At 42.1% G+C, this 23,183-nt stretch overlaps 1 protein-coding gene across 1 annotated transcript; it reads left to right on the top strand.

Annotated features, from left to right (window-relative positions):
- Positions 1-4,308: 4,308 nt before the first annotated feature.
- Positions 4,309-23,047, top strand: MCM6 (minichromosome maintenance complex component 6). The gene is made up of 17 exons (XM_083499544.1): positions 4,309-4,543; positions 6,051-6,197; positions 6,745-6,855; positions 7,850-8,099; positions 10,459-10,624; positions 11,276-11,421; positions 12,144-12,294; positions 13,146-13,287; positions 14,378-14,519; positions 14,620-14,727; positions 15,784-15,939; positions 17,265-17,393; positions 18,201-18,362; positions 19,049-19,184; positions 20,881-21,045; positions 21,599-21,738; positions 22,555-23,047. The coding sequence occupies exons 1-17, from the start codon at positions 4,425-4,427 to the stop codon at positions 22,669-22,671; spliced, it is 2,487 nt and encodes an 828-aa protein (XP_083355670.1). The 5' UTR covers positions 4,309-4,424; the 3' UTR covers positions 22,672-23,047.
- Positions 23,048-23,183: the final 136 nt, after the last annotated feature.

The raw sequence follows: 23,183 nt of genomic DNA, 5'->3' as shown, positions 1-23,183 counted from the left end.
TGTGTGTGTGTCTTTTTTTCTACATTGCAGAATTTGTCTGTATTTTTTTGTCAGTGTGCTGTCATGCTTTTCAATACTAGAAAATAACTTTAAGCAGGGCATAATTATCTTGATCCCTGCTGAACAATGAACAATGCTGGGAGCCTTAATAACTGGCTTGCCTCTCAACCTCCGTATCTCACAGGACTATTGAAGATAAAAAGAGATGATCATGTATGTAAGCCTTAAGAGAATGTGCTTAAAACAGGTGCGAGGAACCTCAGGGCCACAGCATGGCAGGGGCACTCTTGCTGAACTACAACTCCTATAATATTTGACCATTGGGCTTGGGGGCTGAAGCCGGTGGGAACTAGAGTTCAGTGACATTACCCATACTTTCTGAGATTGTAAATCCTGGAACCTGAGATCGCTGAGATTGTAATACTGAAACCTGCTCTCTTGTAAAGTGCCATGCACACTGATGCTGCTGTAAAATACAATAATTTGGTCTTGTGTTTTGAAATTGCAACTAAAAGAGCTAATAGTTACAGTTCTGTGGTGTTTTTATTTATTCAGGAATGAGAGATTAAATTATTATTATTATTATTATTATTATTATTATTATTATTATTAAACTGCTGGCCAGATTTTTAAGTGTTTCCAAGCAATTAAGCCGTGATGTGAGATTTGACGGTGGATGGTACCAATGTATATACAGAATTATGGTATCCTAATTTTCAGGGGCATTGCCATTAATTAAAGGTCTTGATGCAGGAATCAGTGTGTGCAAATTGCAGACACTTAAATAGACTCAGCCAAATGACACACTGATATTTTGTTTCATACCTTTTTTTGAGGATTATCACTCAAAGCAAAGGTCTGGGCAAAAAATGGAAAGTGCAGAAAATGAGGACTATGAAGTCACCCAGTTGAGAAACCAGGTTAGGCATCTTAGCTAATGGGCCAACTCTGAGTACTAAGCACTGGCATATTCCCAGAAACATTTTTTAAAATGGGTTTGCCTGTGTGTGCACGTTCCCAGCTGTATTTGTTTGCTAAGTGGATTATAAATAACTACTTATTACCACAATTTTATTGCTGTTAAATCTGGTTCCAAAAAGAGTTGTTTGTTCAGCTAATCCAACTGGAATCGATCAAATTCAATTACCTTTTCCCATGCAGAGCTAGTAGTATCTCCGGATAATAGGCTTTATTGGATGCTTCATCCTAATAAATAACAGAGTTGCTCACTGATTCATGCTGAAAGGTTTGGAAAATGATGTTTTAGGACAAATGAATTTATTGCAGATTTCTGTTTGTTTTCTCACACATCATCCCTTATGCCTTTATCCCATGTGTGTGGAAATGTCTTTGCTCCATATTGCTATGCTTAGTATGTACATTTGAGTAACTCACACAGATGACAGTAGTTCTTAAACAGTGGTACCTGGTGCCTTGACAGTAGACAACCTATGAATTGGAGCACATTACACCCATTAAGGGGGATACTGCAAAAAAAAAAAAAGACATCCCTGTATCAAGGTCTTCACTCCCTCTTTACTGAATAGATTAGCCCGCTGTAAGGATGGCTGCCACATGTTGTCTGTCTTAGTGGTCCTAGTCAACATTCCCAGTAACTGTATGCAAATACTTCTGCAGAAATCAACTCTAAACATGACACTTGGGGCAATTCCACTTCCATCCTCACGGTGAATGTCATGTGCCATCATAGAATCATATAATTGTAGAGTTGGAAGGGACCCCAATGGTCATCTCCTTCAACCTCTACAATGTAGGAATATCAACTAAAGCATCCATGACAGATCCAACCTCTGCTTAAAAACTTCCAAAGAAGCAGAGTCTACCACAGGGGTCAGCAACTTTTTTCAACCGTGGGCCGGTCCACTGTCCCTCAGACCATGTGGTGGGCTGGACTATTTTTTTGGGGGGGGGGGGAGAAACGAACAAATTCCTTTGCCTCACAAATAACCCAGAGATGCATTTTAAATAAAAGCACATATTCTACTCATGTAAAAACATGCTGATTCACAGACTGTCTGTGGGCCGGATTGAGGAGGCGATTGGGCCGCATCTGGCCCCCAGGCCTTAGTTTGCCTACCCCTGGTCTACCACCTTCCGAGGGATGGGACAGGAGGGTAGATCCACAGAGTCTGCAGAGCCTTTTTAAATCAGCATACTGACGGTTGTCAGTTCTCAAATCTTTTTCCTCCCAGAATTCCTTTAGGTCTGTTTCTCCCTCAGTTGTAGACAGCCATATCTCAAGTCAGATCAATTAGCCCATCTAGTTTAGCATGGTCTGTATAAGAGATTGGGAAGCTGTGGTCTTTCAGATTTTGCTTGACCACAGCTCATACATATATACATATTACACATACAGTTTTATTTGTAAGCCGCCTTTCAACAGTTCAAACCATGTTCAAGGCAGCTTATAACATGAAAAGTACAAAAGTAATCATAGACAATAAACATTAAAAATGCACAACCAAACCAATTTCCACATCAAGCACAACAAAATCTAAAATAAACTAACAGAGATTAGGGATTTCATTGAAGCATACAATTGATAGGTACTACGGTGGCGCTGTGGGTAAAACCTCAGCGCCTAGGACTTGCCGATCGCATGGTCGGCGGTTCGAATCCCCGCTGCGGGGTGCGCTCCCGCTGCTCGGTCCCAGCGCCTGCCAACCTAGCAGTTCGAAAGCACCCCCGGGTGGAAGTAGATAAATAGGGACCGCTTACTAACAGGAAGGTAAACAGCATTTCCGTGTGCGGCTCTGGCTCACCAGAGTAGCTTTGTCACGCTGGCCACGTGACCCGGAAGTGTCTGCGGACAGCGCTGGCTCCCGGCCTCTAGAGTGAGATGAGCGCACAACCCTAGAGTCTGTCAAGACTGGCCCGTACGGGCAGGGGTACCTTTACGGTAATTCTATATATACCTATTCGTGACATTAATATAATACATTAGTTTCTACTTAAATTCATTTGGGGATTACTTCAAATGTTTCCACTTGGAAATAAATAAATTTGTATTTACTTCAGTTTGATTAGTAGGGTTGTTGACCACTGGGTATTCTGAGGAAATAATGCATTTTCAAATCTTTCATACCTTTTTGAATTGGCTAATTGGGTTGATCAATGTGTTTGTTGTGGAAATAAATGAATTTAGATTCGTGAAGGAATAAAATTATATTTAATATGCTTTGCAACTGGATTGTTGGGTGCTGGGTATATTGGGACTATATGTAAATAAATGAATTTTGCTGCTTTTTTTGACTGAGGTAAGCTGGGGCAAAGGTCCTCATACTTTTAAAGGCTGATAACAAGTAGTCCATGGGAAAGCCTTAGCTTCATGTTGGCTAGATACCTCCAGGCTGACGCAAGACACAAAAACGAAAGGAAACCAGCAGGTGGCTGAAAACAACTGCATTGCAGATTTGAAGAGGGCGGCTGTGTGGCGCTCACGTCCTGCTTTCCTGCCTCCCACAGGCTTGAGCCTCTGCAAGAGGAGTAACCCGGGTCAGATGCGCCACTGGTCCGATCCAGCGTGCACTTTTGTCTACATTCCTACGCATAACTACCCTGGAGTAAGCGTCCTTGGAAACAAGCAGCACTTACTTCTGAGTAGGCACGTTTAAGAATTCGAGTCCTTGCATTCATAAGGGTTGGAAAGGGACCTCAAGGGTCATCTAGTCCAACCCCATACAATGCAGGAATCTCCGCTAAAGCCTCTATGGCAGGTGGCCAGGAGATTCCCCTTCTGCCAATACCGACCAAAATTTCCTGCGGGAACCACCTCTGCCACTTCTCAGTGCAAGGAAAAAACACACATACATATATCTACACACACACATACGTATATGTATGTATGTGTGTGTTTTCTTGCACTGAGAAACACACACACACACACACACACATATATATATATATATATATATATATATATATATATATATATATACACACACATACACACACGTGTGTGTTTCTGTGTGTGTGTTTTCCAGTGGCGTAACGTGGGGGGTGCAGGGGGGGGCCCTGCACCGGGCGCAACATCTGGGGGGGGGGCTCGCACTCGCAGTGCTAAAATCAGTGCTAAAATCCACGGGTTAGGGGGCGCAAATTACTTGCCTTGCCCCGGGTGCTGACAACCCACCCTACGCCACTGGTGTTTTCTTACACTGAGAAGTGGCAGAGGTTGTTCCCGCCCACTTATTGCGTATTCAGAACGCAGCCGCAGCTCGCTCTCCCCGTTTCCCGCGCCGTCAGGTTTGGCGCGAAAAGTTTTCCCGGGCGGACGTTCCGGTGGGGCGTGGCTTCGGCCTCCGAGCGCTTCTGATTGGCGGGCGCTGTCACGAGGGCGTCGCTAGTGGCGCGAATTCTCCCCTCTGTCCGAGCCGGAGAGAAAGAAAGAGAACTTGTCCGCCATGGATTTAGCCGCTGCGGGGGATGCTGGGCTGGCGGCAGCGGCGGCGGCACCGCTCAAGCAAATCCGCGACGAGGTGGCCGAGAAGTGCCAGAAGCTGTTCCAGGACTTCCTCGAAGCGTGAGTCGTAGGAGCCGCAGGGCGAAACGGGAGGGGGGGCGGGCGGAGTTGGGCGCTTGGCGGTGGTCGTGTGCTGCGCTTTGCTGGGCTAAGAGGCCTAGATAGCCACCCTCCACCTGGGAGCAAGTCCGGCGCTCATCCGCTTCCCCGTAGCTTTTGCACTTGTGCTTTCCCTTAGTGGGGGGCGGGGGGGGGGAGAGTGTATAGTATTTATCCCCTGACGTGCTTCTCCTGGCCCTAAGACGCTGTTGTTTTTGTTTTGTTTTGTTTGGACAAGTGCGTTTGATTGCTGGGATTGCGCCTCATTCCCACATGTCAACAGGTGTGCCCTATTTATTTGGGGGGGAGGGGCGTACGGGGGGGCGCAGTTGCCTGCCCTAAAACAAACAAACAAATAAAACTTAACTACATAAATCCTGGCCACGCCCATGGAGAGAGGAATAAATATTTTACTCTAGTTTTGTGCCGGTTTTAATTGTACGTGTTATTTATTTACTGCTGTAAGTCGCCTTGAGTTAGGGTTTTTTTGGGGGGGAGGGACTAATAAGTTTAATAAACAAGAATAGTAGTAGGGGTTTTTCTTTGCAGTATTCAGCATCCGCTGTTGCCTCCTCCTGAATAACGTTAACCTTTTGAAGTGCTGTGAAACAGCTTTTTAACAGCCCCACCTTGCCTTTGCTCAAATGTAAATCTGCCGCTGCAGCTTAAACACTTTTGAGGCTTACTTCTGAGGAAGTGTACATAGGCTCAGTCTGCATAGCTGCAATCCTATGCACACTTTAAATTATTTACGACTACATTTCTATTCAAGGACCTCAAGGTGTTGCACATGGTTCTCTTCCTGCCCCATAGCCTCACAACAACCCAGTGGGGTTGGGTGTGCTGAGAGTCAATGACTGGCCCAAGGTCACCTAAATGAGTTTCGTGGTTAAGTGGAGATTTGAACCGTAGTTTCTCAGGTCCTAGTCTAACACTAGACACTAACCACTACACTATTACGAATCAGTAAAATCCTATTCAGCTCAATGATTCTTGCATCTGAGTAAACTTGCATAGGACTACAAAGCTTATAAAGGGCTGTAGTGTGGGACTCCTTGATAAAAGGCAGCTATTTTTTTCTCATTTTTTCACTGATTACATCAACCCTCCTAACTGTAATCATTATTTCTTGTAATCTGATGACCACACCACTGGGGTCTGTGTATTTTTTCCCTCATATTTAAATGCTTCCTTCCTTTTCATGTGGCATAATTAGTGAAATGTCAGGGTTCTTCAGTGTTCTGTGTGCAGCTTATACAAAATGAACATTTTTACTCGCAGCGATAACTCAGCTTTTCATTAGGTGTTCAGTAGCAGCAGGGGTTCCCTCCCATCAAGTGATGGTGTCTCATTATTAGCTTTTAAGCCTTTCTCTTTATAGTCTTAGCACAGAGTGTAGCATGTGCACAGACTCACTATTTAGGAAACGATTCCTGCAAACTGTCCCTTAAAATATTGCTATTTTCAGATTTCAGAACAGTGATGGAGAAGTTAAATACTTGCGAGATGCAGAGGAATTGATTCGTCCAGAGAGAAACACGTTAATTGTGAGCTTTGAGGATCTGGAGCAGTTTAATCAGCAGCTTGCTACCACAATCCAAGAAGAGTTCTATAGGTAAGAAGGCTCCAGTAAACATGTTTTATTGAATAGTTGGCTCCATCATAACTATTTTACCCATCCTGGGTTTTATTAGAGGAGTTCTAAGTCAAGGCTGGGGAACCTGTGGACCTCTGGATGAAGTTGGGCTCCAGCTCATGCCCCATAGCCAGCATGGACTTTGGTTAGGGATGATGGAAGATGTAGTTCAAAAACATACGGATGGTCACAGGTGCCCCATTTCTGCTCTAAGTAACATTAAGAAAGAAGGGAATACGTTTTCACAGTTAAAGGTGCTTGTCATTCACAGCCCTCTGGTGGTGGTTTTTTAAAGTATAGTCAGGCATACTAAATAACGTTTGCAAAGTTGTTACTTGAACAAAAAACCAAACAGATTTGTCAGACTACAGTTTTATATTTTTCACTTGTTTTAATATTACTGTATTTTACCAATGTACTTTTCAAGATACTTTAAAGGATAGAAAATCATGATGTATGCTGCTACTTTGATCCAAAGGGTATAAAATATAGATTTGCATCACTAAAACTTGTTTTTCTATTTTAGAGTCTATCCTTTCTTGTGTCGAGCTGTAAAAACCTTTGCTAGAGACCATGGAAATGTTCCCCCCAATAAGGACTTCTATGTTGCTTTCCAGGACCTACCTACCAGACACAAGTAAGATACATTGATACTGTAAAGATGTAAGCATACAATTTAGTAAGGTAACTCCAAATAAGGTCCTTCTTTGTAGGATGTTATTTACGATTCAGGAGCCTTCAAATGGCCTCAGACTATACTGATAGCCAACAGGTTTATCAAGTGGAGTGATGCTAATGCATACAACCATACTCCCATCAATTTTTTCTTTTTTAGTGAGGGGAACAATACACTTATGCCTTGTGTTCTATATAGTTAAAAGAAAGTGTGCAGGAGATTGCCATGTGGGTATGCTTCAGAAATATGGAGAGAAGTTTTTTTTTCAGACTCTGATGATGTTTTGCGCGAAGACATGGATAGCGATTTTGCAGATATGAGGCCTACTACCTGTGCTTTAGACTCTTGCCCGTCCTGACTAAGAAAAGTTGTCCAATAAGAACTAGCTGTGTGGGTTAGTGTTGTGGCAAATGCTTCTTTCCATTAAAGTATGAAACCCATTGGGTCTCACGGTGGCATCTTAGCTCCAGGTTTCCCTTAATGAAATGGGCCTAGAAAATCAGTTCCAGCCTGATCATGAAATGACCTTGCTAGCCTTTGCCAAAAATAAAATGGGGGAGCGTGTCCTGTTGATTCTGCTGGACCTTTATGTGGTGTTAGACACTGTCAACCATGGTGTCTTGTTTGTTCACAATATTTCAACAAGGTATTTTTAAAAGTTACGGGGAACAAGATTGAAAGTCAGCAGCTCAGGTTCCTAAACTTCTAAAGGTTTGATTACGTACTCTGTTTAAATGTCAGGGAAATCATCCACCATATTCAGTTGGCTTGCACCTAACTGCTGTGAGCAGAACAGGTACTTCTTTGTTCTTAGCTACAGAACAGTTTGTACTTGTCAGTTCTGGTTCTCTTTGGACAACAATGGACCATAATAGGCCATACACTTGCTATCTGATTTTCCGGAATGTATTTTAAAACAGATGAGCTTTTGAATGTGACTTTGTTCTTTAAACAGAATTCGTGAAATGACGTCAGCTCGAATTGGATCGCTAATGCGTATTAGCGGGCAAGTGGTCCGCACCCACCCAGTTCACCCAGAGCTCGTAAGCGGAACATTCCTGTGCCTGGATTGCCAGACAGTGATAAAAGATGTTGAGCAGCAGTTCAAGTACACACAACCCAACATCTGCAGAAACCCAGTTTGTGCCAATAGGAAACGGTTCCTTCTGGACACCAACAAATCCAGATTCGTTGACTTTCAAAAGGTAATTCAGCAATTGTCAGAATTTCTGCTGGGTTTGAAAACATGATGTGATGTCAGGTTAGTCTTCTATACTTGACTGGTTCAGCTGTAAAGTTAAATAAACCATGGTTTGGCACCACATGAACTGTAATTTCCTCCCTGCTTTCCCGAGTTTGTGGCAAACCATTGTATGCCGTTTAGTCTAAATTGACAAACTAAAGTTTATGCTTGCCTTGGAATCCAGAATCAAAACATCTTGGTTTGCAGGTAATAAATCTTAGTTTGCTGGTTTTAGATAAAATAGTAAACTAAACTATAGTGAAAGGAACGGGAGTCTTGGCATGCAGGAAGGAGAAGGAACTCAGGTGCCTGACGGTAAAGGCCTGTTGATGTAGGATTGAACAGTGATTTAGCATTATGTCCTGTGTCTCTTTAAGTGTAAAGTTTTGCTCTTACTACAAGTGGTGAACATTTTGCACAGGAGATCCATTCCTGGCCCTTGTACACATCAGCGGAGCACCCATAAGTCCACTGTGCCCTGTTCCACTCCTGTCTTGCCCTTTTCTGGGTCCGACCTGTGCATCAGCAGTCACATGTCAGTCGGATGTACAGAAAACAGTCACTACCTGCACTTGAATAAAATGTAGCAATTTTTGTGTTTTTCCTGTGTGTAAGTGAAAATCTGCCAACTGGGGATACAGTGAATGCATCTTACGAAATGCACTCTAGCTTATGCCATATTAAATTAGTTTGTCTTTAAGGTGCCACAAGGCTGCATTGGTTTCGTTACAGCAGGATAACACAGCAGTCCCTCTGGAATATCTTATGGGCAGCTCTTGTAAATTACTGCCATTTGTCTTCCAGAATGCTGTATTCAGACCTGAAAGTTCTCTTGTCTTCATAATTGAAGTGACTGTTGTTCACTCATGTCATTCTCCCACTGGAAGGAGGGGATGAAGTCACATTTCCCCAGTAACTTTTCCCTGCAATTGTCTGCATGAGAGGTCAGGCACGTATACACACATACACCTTGCACAAATGGAAGGGGCCTGGCCTTCCTTTCACGGGAGGAAAGCTCACAATCCAAACTAAAGTGTGCATATATTCAACCTATTAAGAATAATTTTCTGTAGTGAAAAATGTATTTAATTATCAGGTGTTTTTCAGAACCCAAAGAGCAAGATGCACCTTGTAAATTTAGGAATCTGTCTCAGCTGCTGTAGAGATCAGCAATGGCGCTGAGAAGTGATCTCATCGTGTAGCCTTTAGGGACCACCTAGTCTCTTTAGATATTTTTTCACAATATTAGAAGCATTATTGACTTTACCATTTTGAACCACATGCGTTTTGTTGCTGTACAGACCTGTCACATTTGTAAAGTGCTTTCCACTTGAGAAGAAGAAAGGTGTATCAACAAAAATCTGCTTTGAATGCGGGCTTAGACATTTGTCATTGATGGAAGACTAAGAGTTATATTTGACAGAATCTTTTGCTGCTGGTGTATTGCTTCTTTGGTGGTTGTCTTCTGTTGCTTTGATTGGCACTTGTCCAGTCTCTATCCTAGGGGTTGTGGATTTGTGTCTCGTCTTCTCCGCCTTCATGTTGTTGGAATGTAGGTCCCATAACCCCTGAGCATTTACTGTGCTGGCTGAGGCTTATGGGCGTCAGAGTCCAGCAACATCTGTAAGCCCACTGGTTCCTCGCTCTCTTCTTACCCCACCTCAGTTTTTTCCACAGCCGTCAGCATGGTAGAAACAAGCTTGTACTTCTGACAGTGTTCACTGTGAGATTTGCCCTTTGCCTACTGAGGGTGATCTAGGCATTTAAGGGAACCTGCTTAATAGCTGTGCTGTTAGTTTTGTTTTATGGTGATGCTCCATGATAGCTATCAGAAAGAGCCTGAAAATTAATCAGGTACAGTGGTACGTCGGGTTACTTACGCTTCAGGTTACAGACTCCGCTAATCCAGAAATAGTACCTCGGGTTAAGAACTTTGCTTCGGGATGAGAACAGAAATCGTGCGGTGGCAGTGGGAGGCCCCATTAGCTAAAGTGGTGCTTCAGGTTAAGAACAGTTTCAGGTTAAGAACAGACCCCCATTACGAATTAAGTACTTAACCCGAGGTACCACTGTACTAGTGTATTTGTAACTGTTACCAGGGCTCCTAGAAACTTGATGTTGGTAATTAGAAATCTCAAAAATTCTGGGTTCTTAAGAAATGTAAGGCACTTCATTAGGAATGCAGCATTATTATCTCCCCCCCCCCCCGGTAGTCTTCATGCCAGAAACGTTTGGGTTCAGTTTTGTGACATTTTCAGGTAAACTAGTAATGATAAGATAACTTCCTGCCTCTTGACAGCTTGCTTTTCCTATCTGATCAGGTCCGTATTCAGGAGACACAAGCGGAGCTACCCCGGGGAAGCATTCCTCGCAGTGTTGAGGTGATACTGCGGGCTGAAGCTGTGGAATCGGCCCAGGCTGGTGACAAGTGTGACTTCACAGGTTCCCTCATTGTTGTGCCTGATGTGTCCCAGCTGTCTACCCCAGGTTGGTTGACCCTGTGCAGAGCAGAGCAGTGTGAGGGAATCTTTCCTTGTTCAGAAAGGGCATGGTTATAGCGAGTAGTTGGAAAAATGCAGAAGAGCTAGGGGTGAACCAATGGAGGAAAAAACTGAATAATATAATTTTAGAATATCTAACTGTGAATATACACAGAATGAAAGGGTTTAAGGTCAGTGGGAAAGAGGAGGATTGGTTTGAGAAGATCCTGAATTATTTGGGTAGGTTTGAACAGTTTGGGGCAATTAAAACGTTAAAAGTTAAATAAACCTTGTGGATGGAGGAGTGTTAACGTATATAAAATTGTACATATGGTTGATTTGAATATGTTGTTAGTGATTATGTATACCCAATGTACCAGCCTCCTGGGGGGTTTCACTGTTTGTGTTTTGGTTGTTGGTAAAAAATAAAAAATTAAGAAAAAGAAAGAAAAGGCATGTGTAGGACAGAAACTCTGCAGCTAAAGGCCAGGCTCAAATTACTTTCTCTGTGGTGTGGGAGCTTGTTCGGTGCAGGTGTTGCTATTCCCACCTACATTCCAAAGTGAAGAGCTGTGTCTTTCTGCCTTTTTCAAATGCATAGGCTGAAAATGACCACATGTTCCTGGAGTAGAACTTAAAACAGGTCTTGTTCTTATAGGTGTCCGAGCAGAAACTGGCTCTCGTGTGAGTGGGAAAGAAGGCTATGAAACTGAAGGTGTCAGAGGACTTCGTGCACTTGGAGTCAGAGAGTTATCCTATAAATTGGTCTTTCTAGCATGTTACGTTGCACCAACGAACCCAAGGGTAAGCCTTACTCAGGAAGAGGAGCTTCTGGAATATCTTTCTTGAAGATATTAATGATGGGATTTGGTTCTCTTGTCCCCAGGAAAGCTGAGCGTCTACTGTGCCCTTTCAGCCAAGCAATAGAGCAGCCTTTCTCAACCTGTGGGTCCCCAGATGTTGTTGAACTACAACTCCCATCATCCCTAGCTAGCAAGGCCAGCACTCAGGGATGATGGGAGTTGTACTCCAACAACATCTGGGGACCCACAGGTTGAGAACCACTGCAATAGAGTAAAATGGTATATTGGACCCTTTTTAGATACTCTTATTCAAGAACTAGAACAGCGGACCAAATTCTGGGCTAGAACCTTCCAACCTCATCCGCTTGGGGGAGTATTCTCCCAGCTATAACCTGAAATATTTTATTGCATTCTGCTGCCACATGTTGAATGTTTAGATCCATCCCTAAATGGTCTCATTTTGGAGATATTTAATTTAAAGTCCTCTTGTGACATACTTCCCACCTTTGCCTTAAGGCAGGGATAGGAAATCTGTGCCCATCCAGATGTTGCTTAATTACATTCCCCGTCACCCCTGAACATTGGGGCTGGTGGGGGTTAAGAGTTCAACAGCATCTGGAGCCCCCCAGCGTCCCCTATCCTGACTTAAGACTTAAGTTATTTTCTAGTCTCTGCAATATATTTGCATTTTTATATATTTTCCCTCAACCTTCTTTGTTTTAGTTTGGTGGCAAAGAGCTGCGTGATGAAGAACAGACTGCAGAAAGCATTAAAAACCAGATGTCAGTAAAGGAGTGGGAAAAAGTATTCGAAATGAGCCAGGATAAAAACCTTTATCACAACCTTTGTACCAGCCTCTTTCCAACCATACATGGTAAGATCTAATTGTGGAGCCATAGTAATGATTGCTATCGTTGACTAATTTTCTAAGTCAGCTGGAAGCTTTCAAATTAAATTCCTATTGTCTAATATGTATTCATGTCTTTTTTTGTTTTGTTATCCCTTCTGAACAGGAGGTATCAAAACTGTGAATTTTGTTTCCTCTATGTCATTTGTGGCGTTGTACCCAAGAGTAAGATAGGAATACAGCAATTGAGAGTTACATGCAGTCATTTTAAGATTATTGCCTGTTTCTTGGCCATTTTTGCAAATACATAATGCTGCTTTTCTTTGCATTTTTTCATGGGACCGTGGAAAGAAGAGCCCCTAGTTTTGTTTTACATTTTACTTCAAACCTTGCTGCGAGAACATGATCCTGTAATTGTGGGTTTTAATCTGTACAGATAACTTCTCTGGCTTTTCCTTATTCAGTAACCTCTGTGCTCTAAAAGATGATTATAACGCTGGACTCTGATTTATAGACCGTTTAAGATAGCTTATTCTTGTTGACTGCTCTGTTATCTTCACAATCACTCTGTCCATCACAAATAATTTTGAACTGTAATATTTAATTATGTTTCGTGATCACGTCCCTTGTTTGCATTTTAATGCCATATTGGCGAGATGTTGAGACTTTCCTGTGGTTGTCCACCAGGCTGGTGCTGCTCAATCAGAACAGTAGCTTGTCAGAGATTTAACCAGTCCCTGAAGAAGCTTGTTTGAGTTACTGTTTGAAGCCAGCCCATAACAGCAACTAGAATCCAACCTTTTCTCCTGCGTTGTGTTCTTAGAATTGACTCTAAATGTGAGTGTCCCCAAAACTAACTGTTAGTTATTGTGATGCAGGTAATGATGAAGTTAAGCGAGGGGTTTTACTCATGCTGTTTGGTGGCGTTCCTAAGACAACAGCAGAAAGCACTTCACTTCGTGGTGACATCAACGTTTGTATTGTTGGCGATCCGAGTACTGCCAAGAGTCAATTTCTTAAGTAAGTTTCTTGCGAACTAGCATACGGTTAACTTGCATTGTTACTGTAGGTAGCTGGCTACATATACTTGTTCGTGTATGTTGTGTTTAGGAGGCTTTAGTCTCTGGTAAGAGGATATAGGATTGCTTCCTCTGTCTGTAAAACAGTGGCTTTAGGCTGATTTCTGTGTTGGTCTTTTCTGTCTCTGTACCAGTTATTCTGGCTTTGGATTGTATTGTATTTTGCTGTCTTTTAAATTTGTGTTGCACCAAGATGACGTTGTTAATTGGGTTGTAGAGACTTTCGAAAATAAAAAAAGCATGACTAGAATATATATATATATATATATATAATTATTTATTTAAAATTTACATATCTATACAAACATGTATTATCTCTTTACATATGAAGAAAAAGAAAATTAGGTAGTAAATAGAAAATTTATAAAGTAATAAAAAAGGAAAAGAAAGAAAAAAAGAAATAACAAAGATATGAAATAAAAAAATCAAAAGAAGAAAAGACAAGAGAAGACAACACTATTTACACAATAAAAGTGTTCATTGACACAATCCTTCCCATTCTTCTCATTATACTGTAATATAAACATTCTTTCATTTCTTTCTGCTTTGTATGTATTCCTCTAATTGTTTTCTTTAGAAATATCACTCAATTTCTGCTAATATGGCTAGAATATATTAAAATGCCTAGGTGAAAAAGGCTGCTCTTAACCCGGCACTGAAATGGTAACAGTTTTGATGCCAGGCAACCTCCTTGTGGGGAGAGTGCCCTCCATTATGGCTGCTGAGAAAGTCCCCCACCCCCTCCATTCTCCTGATGGAAGGATACAGGGAGAAGGGTCTCTGCAGGAGATCTTAAACACTGAGCAGGGTGCTGCTACTTGTTGGAACAAAAACTACTTTCTTGAAGTAATAAACATTGTAATTACTAAATAGGCTTGCTCTCCCCCCCCCCCCCCCCCGCTCATGGCTATTGAATAATCAGCTAGGTAATTTAGAGCCCTGCAGCCTGCAAAACTGTAAAGTCAACGGTAGTGTTTGTGTTGCCCTTTCTGATGCGAATTGCTGAGTAGCCTGCCAATTTGAACCAACAGGCATGTGGAGGAGTTCAGCCCCCGAGCTGTATACACCAGTGGAAAGGCCTCTAGTGCTGCTGGCTTAACGGCTGCTGTTGTGAAAGACGAAGAGTCCTATGAATTTGTCATTGAAGCTGGAGCTCTAATGTTGGCAGATAATGTAAGTTATCCAATGCATAGTATTTAGTAGCTCTGAAAGGAGGGGCCCCTTTTGTTTTCAAGTGCGGAAGTACAGTTGTTGAATCTGCACTCTCTTTTAGGGAGTCTGTTGCATTGATGAATTTGACAAAATGGATATGAGGGATCAAGTTGCCATTCACGAAGCTATGGAGCAACAGACTATATCCATTACTAAAGCAGGAGTTAAGGTAAGTGGCTGTGTGTTGCTTGAACTTTGTGTATCCTTTGTTCAGATTAATGTGTATAGTATTGGAGAGAGATTTCTTTGCTTCTCCAGTGACCTTTGGGCCAGATCTTCTTTCCACCCTTCCCATTTTTTGTCAAATAGTTTCATTCCATTAGATGAACTAAGGAACTTTTCTTACAACTGAACGCTTCTAGAAGAGGGTGGCAGTCTGTAGTCCATATCCAGAACAGGATATCTTCCTCTTCCACAACCCAACGTCAAAATTAAGCCTGGCAGCAGCAGTAGCAGTAGTAACAGTAGTAATATTGCTGCTTACCTGGACCAGTGCAGGGGCCCAGAGGATGGTAGGAAGTTAGTGGCTATGAGAGTCCTGCAATAGTCCCAACCTCATGGTTTTTCTGCCCCACCCCATCTAGGAAAGCAGTAGGAGCACTACGGTTGGACGACATCTGCACAACACCCAACTTTTCATGCTGGTCACTCCTGTTAAACATTTCTTCCAGAAATCTGTCCCACTGTGAAAAACTGGATAATTGAGCTATAATCCTTTGCAGGCTTTTTTTGGGAGCAAGCTCCATTGAACCCAGTAGGACATGCTTCTAAGCAAGAAAGTTAACAATTGGGCTGCAATATACATCAAGTTAGGTGTCCATAATTTCATGAAGTTAGTGGCTTAAGCTCCTGATAATTAGAGCCGTGTTGATGGCCTTAAACAGCAGTAGAATGTATTCCTTTTAAAAAGCCCATCCACATAAACAGTGAAGAAAGTAGCCTGCAATAAAATATTCTGATTTTCACCTTTGTTATAAATGTTGCAGGGAAAATATAATAAATGCTTTACTATCGTCTTATACAGTGTTCTTGGAAATCATTTTCCTACTGATGTATTTTGCTAGGGTGGAGGATGTTTTTTACATGATTGATCAAACTGGCGCCCAGGCACCATTGAAACTGCTGTGTTTTCTTCCCCCAACACTTTTTCTTTATGTAATTTGTAATTTGTTAACAAATCTGCACTGCTTAGGAAAAGCAAACAAACATGTTCTTGTTTTAACAGGCTACTCTGAATGCCAGGACCTCTATTTTGGCCGCAGCTAACCCAGTTGGTGGACGTTATGATAGAGCAAAGTCTCTGAAACAGAACATAAACCTATCAGCCCCCATCATGTCTCGATTTGATCTCTTCTTTATTCTTGTGGATGAATGCAATGAGGTAATGTGTAACCTACATACTGTATATTATGCATTTTCGACTCAGAAATATGCAAGTTATAAATGCAGTTGTCCAGTGGCGTAGCGTGGGGGGTGCAGCGGGGGCTGGGCGCACCAGGCGCAACATCTGGGGGTTAGGGTTAGGGGGCGCAACCTAAGGCCCGGGGGCCGGATGCGGCCCAATCGCCTTCTCAATCCGGCCCGCAGCTGGTCTGGGAATCGGTGTGTTTTTACATGAGTAGAATATGTCCTTTTATTTAAAATGCATCTCTGGGTTATTTGTGGGGCCTGCCTGGTGTTTATACATGAGTAGAATGTGTGTTTTTATTTAAAATGCATCTCGGGGTTATTTGCGGTGCATAGGAATTCATTCATATTTCCCCCCCAAAAAATATAGTCCGGGCTACCACATTGTCTGAGGGACGGTGAACCGGCCCCCCGCTGAAAAAGTTTGCTGACCCCTGCATTAACCCAATAACGGAGTTAGCTGCATGGACACCCATTCCGTGCAGGAGGGGGGGTGCATTGTGGCATCAGCAGTGGAGCGGGTGATCCCCTGCGCGCTGCAGCATCGGGGCAAGTGATCCCCTGAGCGCTTCGGTGGCAGGGCAGAGAATCCCCCGTGTGTGGCGACATGCCTTTTTGTCACACACACACCCTCAGGGATGGCACCCGGGGCGAGCCGCCCCCACCGCATGCAACCCTTGCTACGCCCCTGCATCAACCTCAAGAAAGTTGTGGGAGGAAAGTTCCCCATCTCTCTTGTGTCCATCTGACTAAAAATCCTTTTTAGAGTGTTAGGGGGCATTATTGAATAATGTAGGATGATGTTGCAGGAGATTGTTGGAGGAAGGGAGAAACATCCCACACAAACACACACCTCAGGGTAGCTGGCATGTAATGGGGGAGCTGGTGGCTGCGATGCAAGAGAGGGAAAACTTTCCTTCTATGAACTCTCTTAGGATCTAAGCTGTTGGAATTATTTGGAAGCTTGTGCATAATAGAATATTTAGTCCTTTTAAAAAGTGTGTAAAACAGATTGTTTCTACAACAGATGGTAGGTTTTTTTAAATAAAAAATTCTGTTTTGGTGTTCTATTTTTACCTCTAAAGACTCAAAGGAACTCACTGACTGGACTAATTTGGTATCTATTCATGTTTTGGACAGCTCAGTTTCATTTGAACTGCTTGCGTTACCTAAACAACCATCGAGATGTCCTCAAACGTTTTGGCAGTTGCTGGGTGCATCATTGTTATTCTGTTTGTTTTGTTAATGATTTGTTATAACTTTAGTTCATGTATTCTGACCAAACCTACCCCCCTTCAGGTTACAGATTATGCTATTGCAAGACGCATTGTGGATCTTCATTCTAGGATAGACGAATCGATTGATCGCCTGTATTCACTAGATGACATCCGAAGGTATCTTCTCTTTGCCAGGCAGTTTAAACCCAAGGTAATGAGACAGACTTCAGCATTAGGTTGGGATAGCTCAGTCAATAGAGCGTGAGACTCTTAATCCCAGGGTCATGGGGATTAGACTAGATGGCTCTTGTGGTCCCTTCCAACTCTACGAGATCTGTGATTCCAGAGAGTTTGAGCGCAGCATGGCATGAGAAACCTGAACTGATACCAAACGTATAGTGGTTACTTTGACTTCGACATAGTTGCTGCTAATGCTCAGGCTCACGTATGAGCATGCCTGGTTAATTAGGATGTAGTGTAACTGGTATCTACTTCTGTGGCAGCAATTTGGAGCCAGTTGTGTTTGCCTAAAGTTTAGTGTGTCTGTTGTTTGATGCAGCAAGAAGTGTTCAGGTGAGCCATTGTGGTGCAGTGGTTGGAGTGTTGGGCTAGGGAGACCAGAGTAGGAATCCTCGCATGGTGACCTTGGGCCAGTCACTCACAGGGTTGCTGTGAAGAGAAAAAGGGGGTGGGGGACAGACTGGGCATGCCACCTTGAGCCCCTTGGAGGAAAGATGGCATATAAATACCATAAATAAATAATTTTGTACTGTATTTTTGTGCCACTCTTGTCAATCACAGTAGACAGGCACATTTTAATTACGCAATAATTTTTTTAGGCTGCTTCTTTCTTGTTGTTCATTGCAAATAAATGTCGAATCCATATCCAGCTGTTGATCTAGTTTGTAATAGAAGTTTGACTCTCCCGCCCCAATGAATATATGAAGTTTATAAATGGGAAGCGGTGCACAGTTTCACTATAGCTTACCACATTTCCCCTTCATTCGTTCTCCAATAGATTTCTAAGGAGTCGGAGGATTTTATAGTTGAACAATATAAGCGCCTTCGCCAGAGGGATGGTTCCGGCATTACAAAATCGTCATGGAGAATCACAGTGCGGCAGCTGGAAAGCATGATTCGGCTATCGGAAGCAATGGCACGGATGCATTGCTGCGACGAGGTAGCTAAACTTAATGGGGCAGCACGGTACAGGACAGAGCTTTGACCAGTGCAGCTGTTCTTAACATTTTTATTCTGTTTAAACATATAGCTAAAAATGCCCGTGGTTCATTCTCATCATTTTAAGCATAAATTTTGGGATTCCTGTCGCTTGAAATGAAAACCTTTTATACGAATGTTACATGTTCAGTTTGTAAACAGTCCAATGCTAGCTTATGTTTCTACATAGGGGTGGAAATGCTTATCCCTCAGAAGTTTTTAGCTGAAATTTTAGACCAGCTGCAAGTTTTTGTGTGGCCCACAAGCCTTCAGTCTTTCAGAGAGAGAAATAGAGTTAAGTAAAAGACAACAACTTTATGAACTGTGTCTTTAGCTTCCTTCAGTTATAGAAGATGGTGGTGCCTGGCGTTTGACTGTGAATCCAGGGTTAGTGGAGCCTTCCTCCTTGGCACAGGGAAGGGGGACAAGTTGGAAAGTACTCTTGTCGCTTCTATGGCCAAGAGATGTTTTGGAGCCCATCAATTGTATTGTGTGTAAATTGTTGCACGTGTATATTTTGTTGTACACACGGCCTTGGATTTTTTTTAATACAAGTTCATGGCATGTAATTTTTTTTTATAAATAAATAATGTGTGTTTGGACAGTTATTTCTTTGTTCATCTTGACTCTTCTTAAATATTTGTAAAGGTCCATCCAAAACATGTGAAGGAAGCCTTCAGGTTATTGAACAAATCCATCATCAGAGTTGAAACTCCAGATATCAATTTAGACCAAGATGAAGAACAAGCCATTGATGAGCCTGAGGGCCAGGATGGAGTTCAGAGTGAGTAATTTGCTGATGAACTATAGACTACATCAGACTCCTCCAACCTGGGATGGCCTCTAGAATGTTTTATAATACAGCTCCTATTGTCACTGGTCATGCTGGCTGGGGCTGTTGGAAGCTGTGATCCAGAACATTCAGAAGGCACCAGGTTGGGGAACACCTGACAAATGTTTTTACCTGATAGCCTCATTGAAAGCTGTTACGATAAAGGTCACAAAATAAACCTCTTAATAATAAAATAATTCTTGGAAATTGCTTGTTTCTGGGTCCAGTTCAGGTTGTAGTTTTGTCCTTCGAAGCCTTGCATAGCCTAGGGTTCTGCCTATCTGAAGGGGAGATTAGATAGATAGATAGATAGATAGATAGATAGATAGATAGATAGATAGGTTGTGTGTGTGTGTGTGTGTGTATTTTATATTATATAATATAATATATTTCTTCCAGTACTCTTGAAGCATGGTTAAAAACAAGCTAACATGTAGAAAACCAAAATTTCTTCCTGGCTTTATTGCTCATGGTTTGTTTTGAAGGAGAAAAACTTAAACGCTCAGGTTCAGACTTCATGACAAGTCAGGCTCTGGCTTGTTTTCTTGGCAGTGCAGCAGCAACAGGAGGCAGAGTGGAGCAGAGAATCTTTTAGCAGCGTGTGCTACCACACTGTGCATTTGCCTTAAGCCAGTAGGTTTAAGATCTCAAGTAGAACCTTTTTAGTGGTGGAGCTCTTGCTTGGCATTCCCTGCTTGGCATCTTCTCAACAAGTATTTAGTCCACCAAAAAGCTTTTAAATGAATTGGATTTTTATTTGAAACCTGTTTTTTAAAAAAAAAAAAAATAGAAGGCATTTTGTTCTTTGTTCTTTATTTTATATGTGGTGGACTTAGTGTGGAATACTAAGAGAACCTTTCTGTGGACCCAATATATAAGCTTTAAACCACAATCGTGTAATCTGTTACCAAGGAGTAACTCCCATTGAAGTCAGTAGGGCTTAACTCTGAGCAGATATGTATCTTATGGAGCTGTAAATCAGTCAATAATGTGCATTGGTCTAATCAAGATAACAAGACATCATATATATCATATTTATTGTTTTGAAAATAAGAACTATGCCCTGAAATCCTTATGGCTACAGAACTGAAAATGATAAGGTATCTGTTTGGAAGACTATAAAATCTCAGCCACCTAGAATATATAGATAACATCATTTGATATAATAAGAGAAATGCAACTGCTACACTCTCAAAATGTTTGTTCTGGGTAGAGGGGGAAAACAGGCAATTAAGTCATTCATCATGTGCTTCTGCAGTGGTGCCTCGCAAGACGAAATTAATTCGTTCCGAGTTTTTTCGTCTAGCAAATTTTTCGTCTTGCGAAGCACGGTGTTGGAAAAGTTTTGGAAAAGCTTCAAAAATCGCCAAAAACCTCAAAAAAGGCTACCACACCGTGTTCTATGAGTTGCTCCTCGAAGTCAAGTCGCAACTGTATTAACAGTGTTAAGAAAAAGGAAACAAACTTGCAAAAAACGCAAGACATTTTCGTCTTGCGAAGCAAGCCCATAAGGAAATTCGTCTTGCGAAGCAGCTCAAAAACCGCAAAACCCTTTCGTCTTGCGAGGCATTCGTCTTGCGGGGCACCACTGTACTCTGGCTTCTGTCCCCACCTTGGCATAATGTGTACAAAAACTTTCTGTGCTCAGGAGATGGAGACACTGCAGTCGTTAATGGCTTGGTGAATGGTATCAATGGACATGCAGATGATCTGAGCAAGGATGTGGCACCAAAGGCTTCCCTAAGGCTTAGTTTCCCTGAATATCGCCGAATCTCAAACCTCATTGTAATGCATCTGAGAAAATCGGAAGAAGGTAAGAAATCGTTGTCTTGGTGCGTGCGGAATTAAGTACATGTTTAGTAATCACATTGCACGTTCTTTGATATCCAAGTGCAAGCCACTGGGAAGGTCTCAGAATTGCAGTGTGTGGGGTTATGTGGTTTAAGCCATCCCTCCCCAGCTACAGTCCCCATGAAATCATCTCCTTCTCCCACCCTCCGACTTAGCATTACAAGATGATTTCCCCTTAATGCTAACTGTAGCAAGAGTGGGGGAAGGAAGTAGGGTTGCAGACAGCCTGCCAAATCTGATTTGGGGCTCAATTCAGCAATTTGGATCAGCAAGTTCAATTCCCCTCTGCTCTTTCCCCCACTCCCCAAAAAATATAAATCCTGGGTTGGAAGGTCTTAACTGTAAATAATAAACAAAGTCCAGCTCCCCTTCCATGCTGCCGGCAAGAGTTTTCCTTATATGGTGTCTTGACTTCCTGAATCATGTTTGAAACATTTTTGAGGCAGTCAGTCTGGGATTTCAGAGTGTTTTATCATCATTCATCATCATCACCTTGCTTTCTTTTCTTCCTGCAGAAGATGATGACGCCTCCTTAAAAAAAAGTGAACTTATCAACTGGTATTTAAAGGAAATTGAATCAGAAATAGATTCTGAAGAAGAATTGATAAATAAGAAGATGATAATAGAAAAAGTGATCCATCGTCTTACACACTATGTACGTACACTTATACCTGAAATTGTAAGGTTTTTTTGAAGTAAAAATCCTACTTTAAATTCCATGATAAAATATATCAATATAAAAATAATGTGGACTTTGATTAGCTCAGTGCCCTATCCTAAATGCATGTTTACCTTGTGACACATGGCACTGTGTTAAATCCGTCTTGCTTCCAAGTAAGTATATACAGAATTGCATGTCCTGTTGTGTTTAGTGGAGCTTAGTTCCAGGTAAGTGTGCATATGATTGTAATCTAAGGTTACAATACTGCACATACTTGGGTGTGAGTTCACTGACTCAGTAGTACATTCTTCCAAGTAGATATGCAGAAGAATGCACTTGATGAGCTGTTGGTGGTAGCTTTTAATTCTGGTGCACATAAGTGCACATACGTTTTGTGAGAAATGGAGATGAAAGAGGGCATGATATTAATTGCTCAATTGGAAGTACAGTGGTACCTCTGGTTACTTACTTAATTCGTTCTGGAGGTCTGTTTTTAACCTGAAACTGTACTTAACCTGAAGCACCACTTTAGCTAATGGGGCCTCCCGCTGCTGCTGCGCCGCCACTGTGCGATTTCTATTCTCATCCTGAAGCAAAGTTTTTAACCCGAGGTACTATTTCTGGGTTAGCGGAGTCTGTAACCTGAAGCGTATGTGACCTGAAGTGTATGTAACCCGAGGTACCACTGTAAATCCTGCTTTAAAGCAATGGCATTCCTTTGAAGTTAGTATGCTTGTGACTGGGGTGTCTTACAACGTGTGACTTAGGACTCTTCAGAACATGGCCTGACTGAGGCTCTCTGTATTTCAGGACCACATTCTAATTGAGCTCACACAGACAGGGCTGAAAGATTCCGTGGAAGGACAGAGCATGGATGAAGAAGACCCTTACCTTGTAGTTAATCCTAACTACTTGTTGGAAGACTAGAGATTATGTAACAGTTCTACAGTCACAACCTATCCATTCCCTATTGGAGACCAGCACTCAACTGGCTAATTTTAGATCTTATCTGTCTATCACTGTTGTACATAGTTGGCTACCCAAAAAAAGCTTTGTCACATAATTCACCCACCTTCTCTTTTTAATTCTCTTTTATTAAGGGAAAAGCTTCTCCATTCCTTTCCAGAAAAAGGGTCCTGCAACCTAACAGGGCAGCTTTTTAGAACAAAACTTCCATATCCTCATTCTCCTTTTATGCTTTTTACATATCTTTTCCTGCATCTCTGTAGCATAATCTTATGTTGTAGGTCCCCTTGACTCCTGTCTTAATTTGTGAAAAATAAAGTATTCCTTATATACAAAATGATTTCTTTTTCTTTTTCACTACAGAAATAGGCCCAAACGCCACTTTAAATAGGATTCTATAAGGTTATGGCTCCAAACCGGATTTGGGATCTGTTGTTCAATGCTTGAATTATAGGCTTAAATGTTTTGGACTT

This window comes from Podarcis liolepis, assembly GCF_965112155.1.
Source record: "Podarcis liolepis genome assembly, chromosome: 1".
Classification (NCBI taxonomy): Eukaryota; Metazoa; Chordata; class Lepidosauria; order Squamata; family Lacertidae; genus Podarcis; species Podarcis liolepis.
Note: the sequence above shows the minus strand (reverse complement) of the source record. Positions and strands in the feature narration are given on the sequence as shown.

Coding starts and splice junctions, on each gene's coding strand:
- MCM6 (XM_083499544.1), top strand. CDS start 4,425: ATGGATTTAGCCGCTGCGGGGGATGCTGGGCTGGCGGCAGCGGCGGCG. Junction 14,728..15,783: donor TTACTAAAGCAGGAGTTAAG/GTAAGTGGCTGT, acceptor TTGTTTTAACAG/GCTACTCTGAATGCCAGGAC. Junction 21,046..21,598: donor TCTGAGAAAATCGGAAGAAG/GTAAGAAATCGT, acceptor TTCTTCCTGCAG/AAGATGATGACGCCTCCTTA.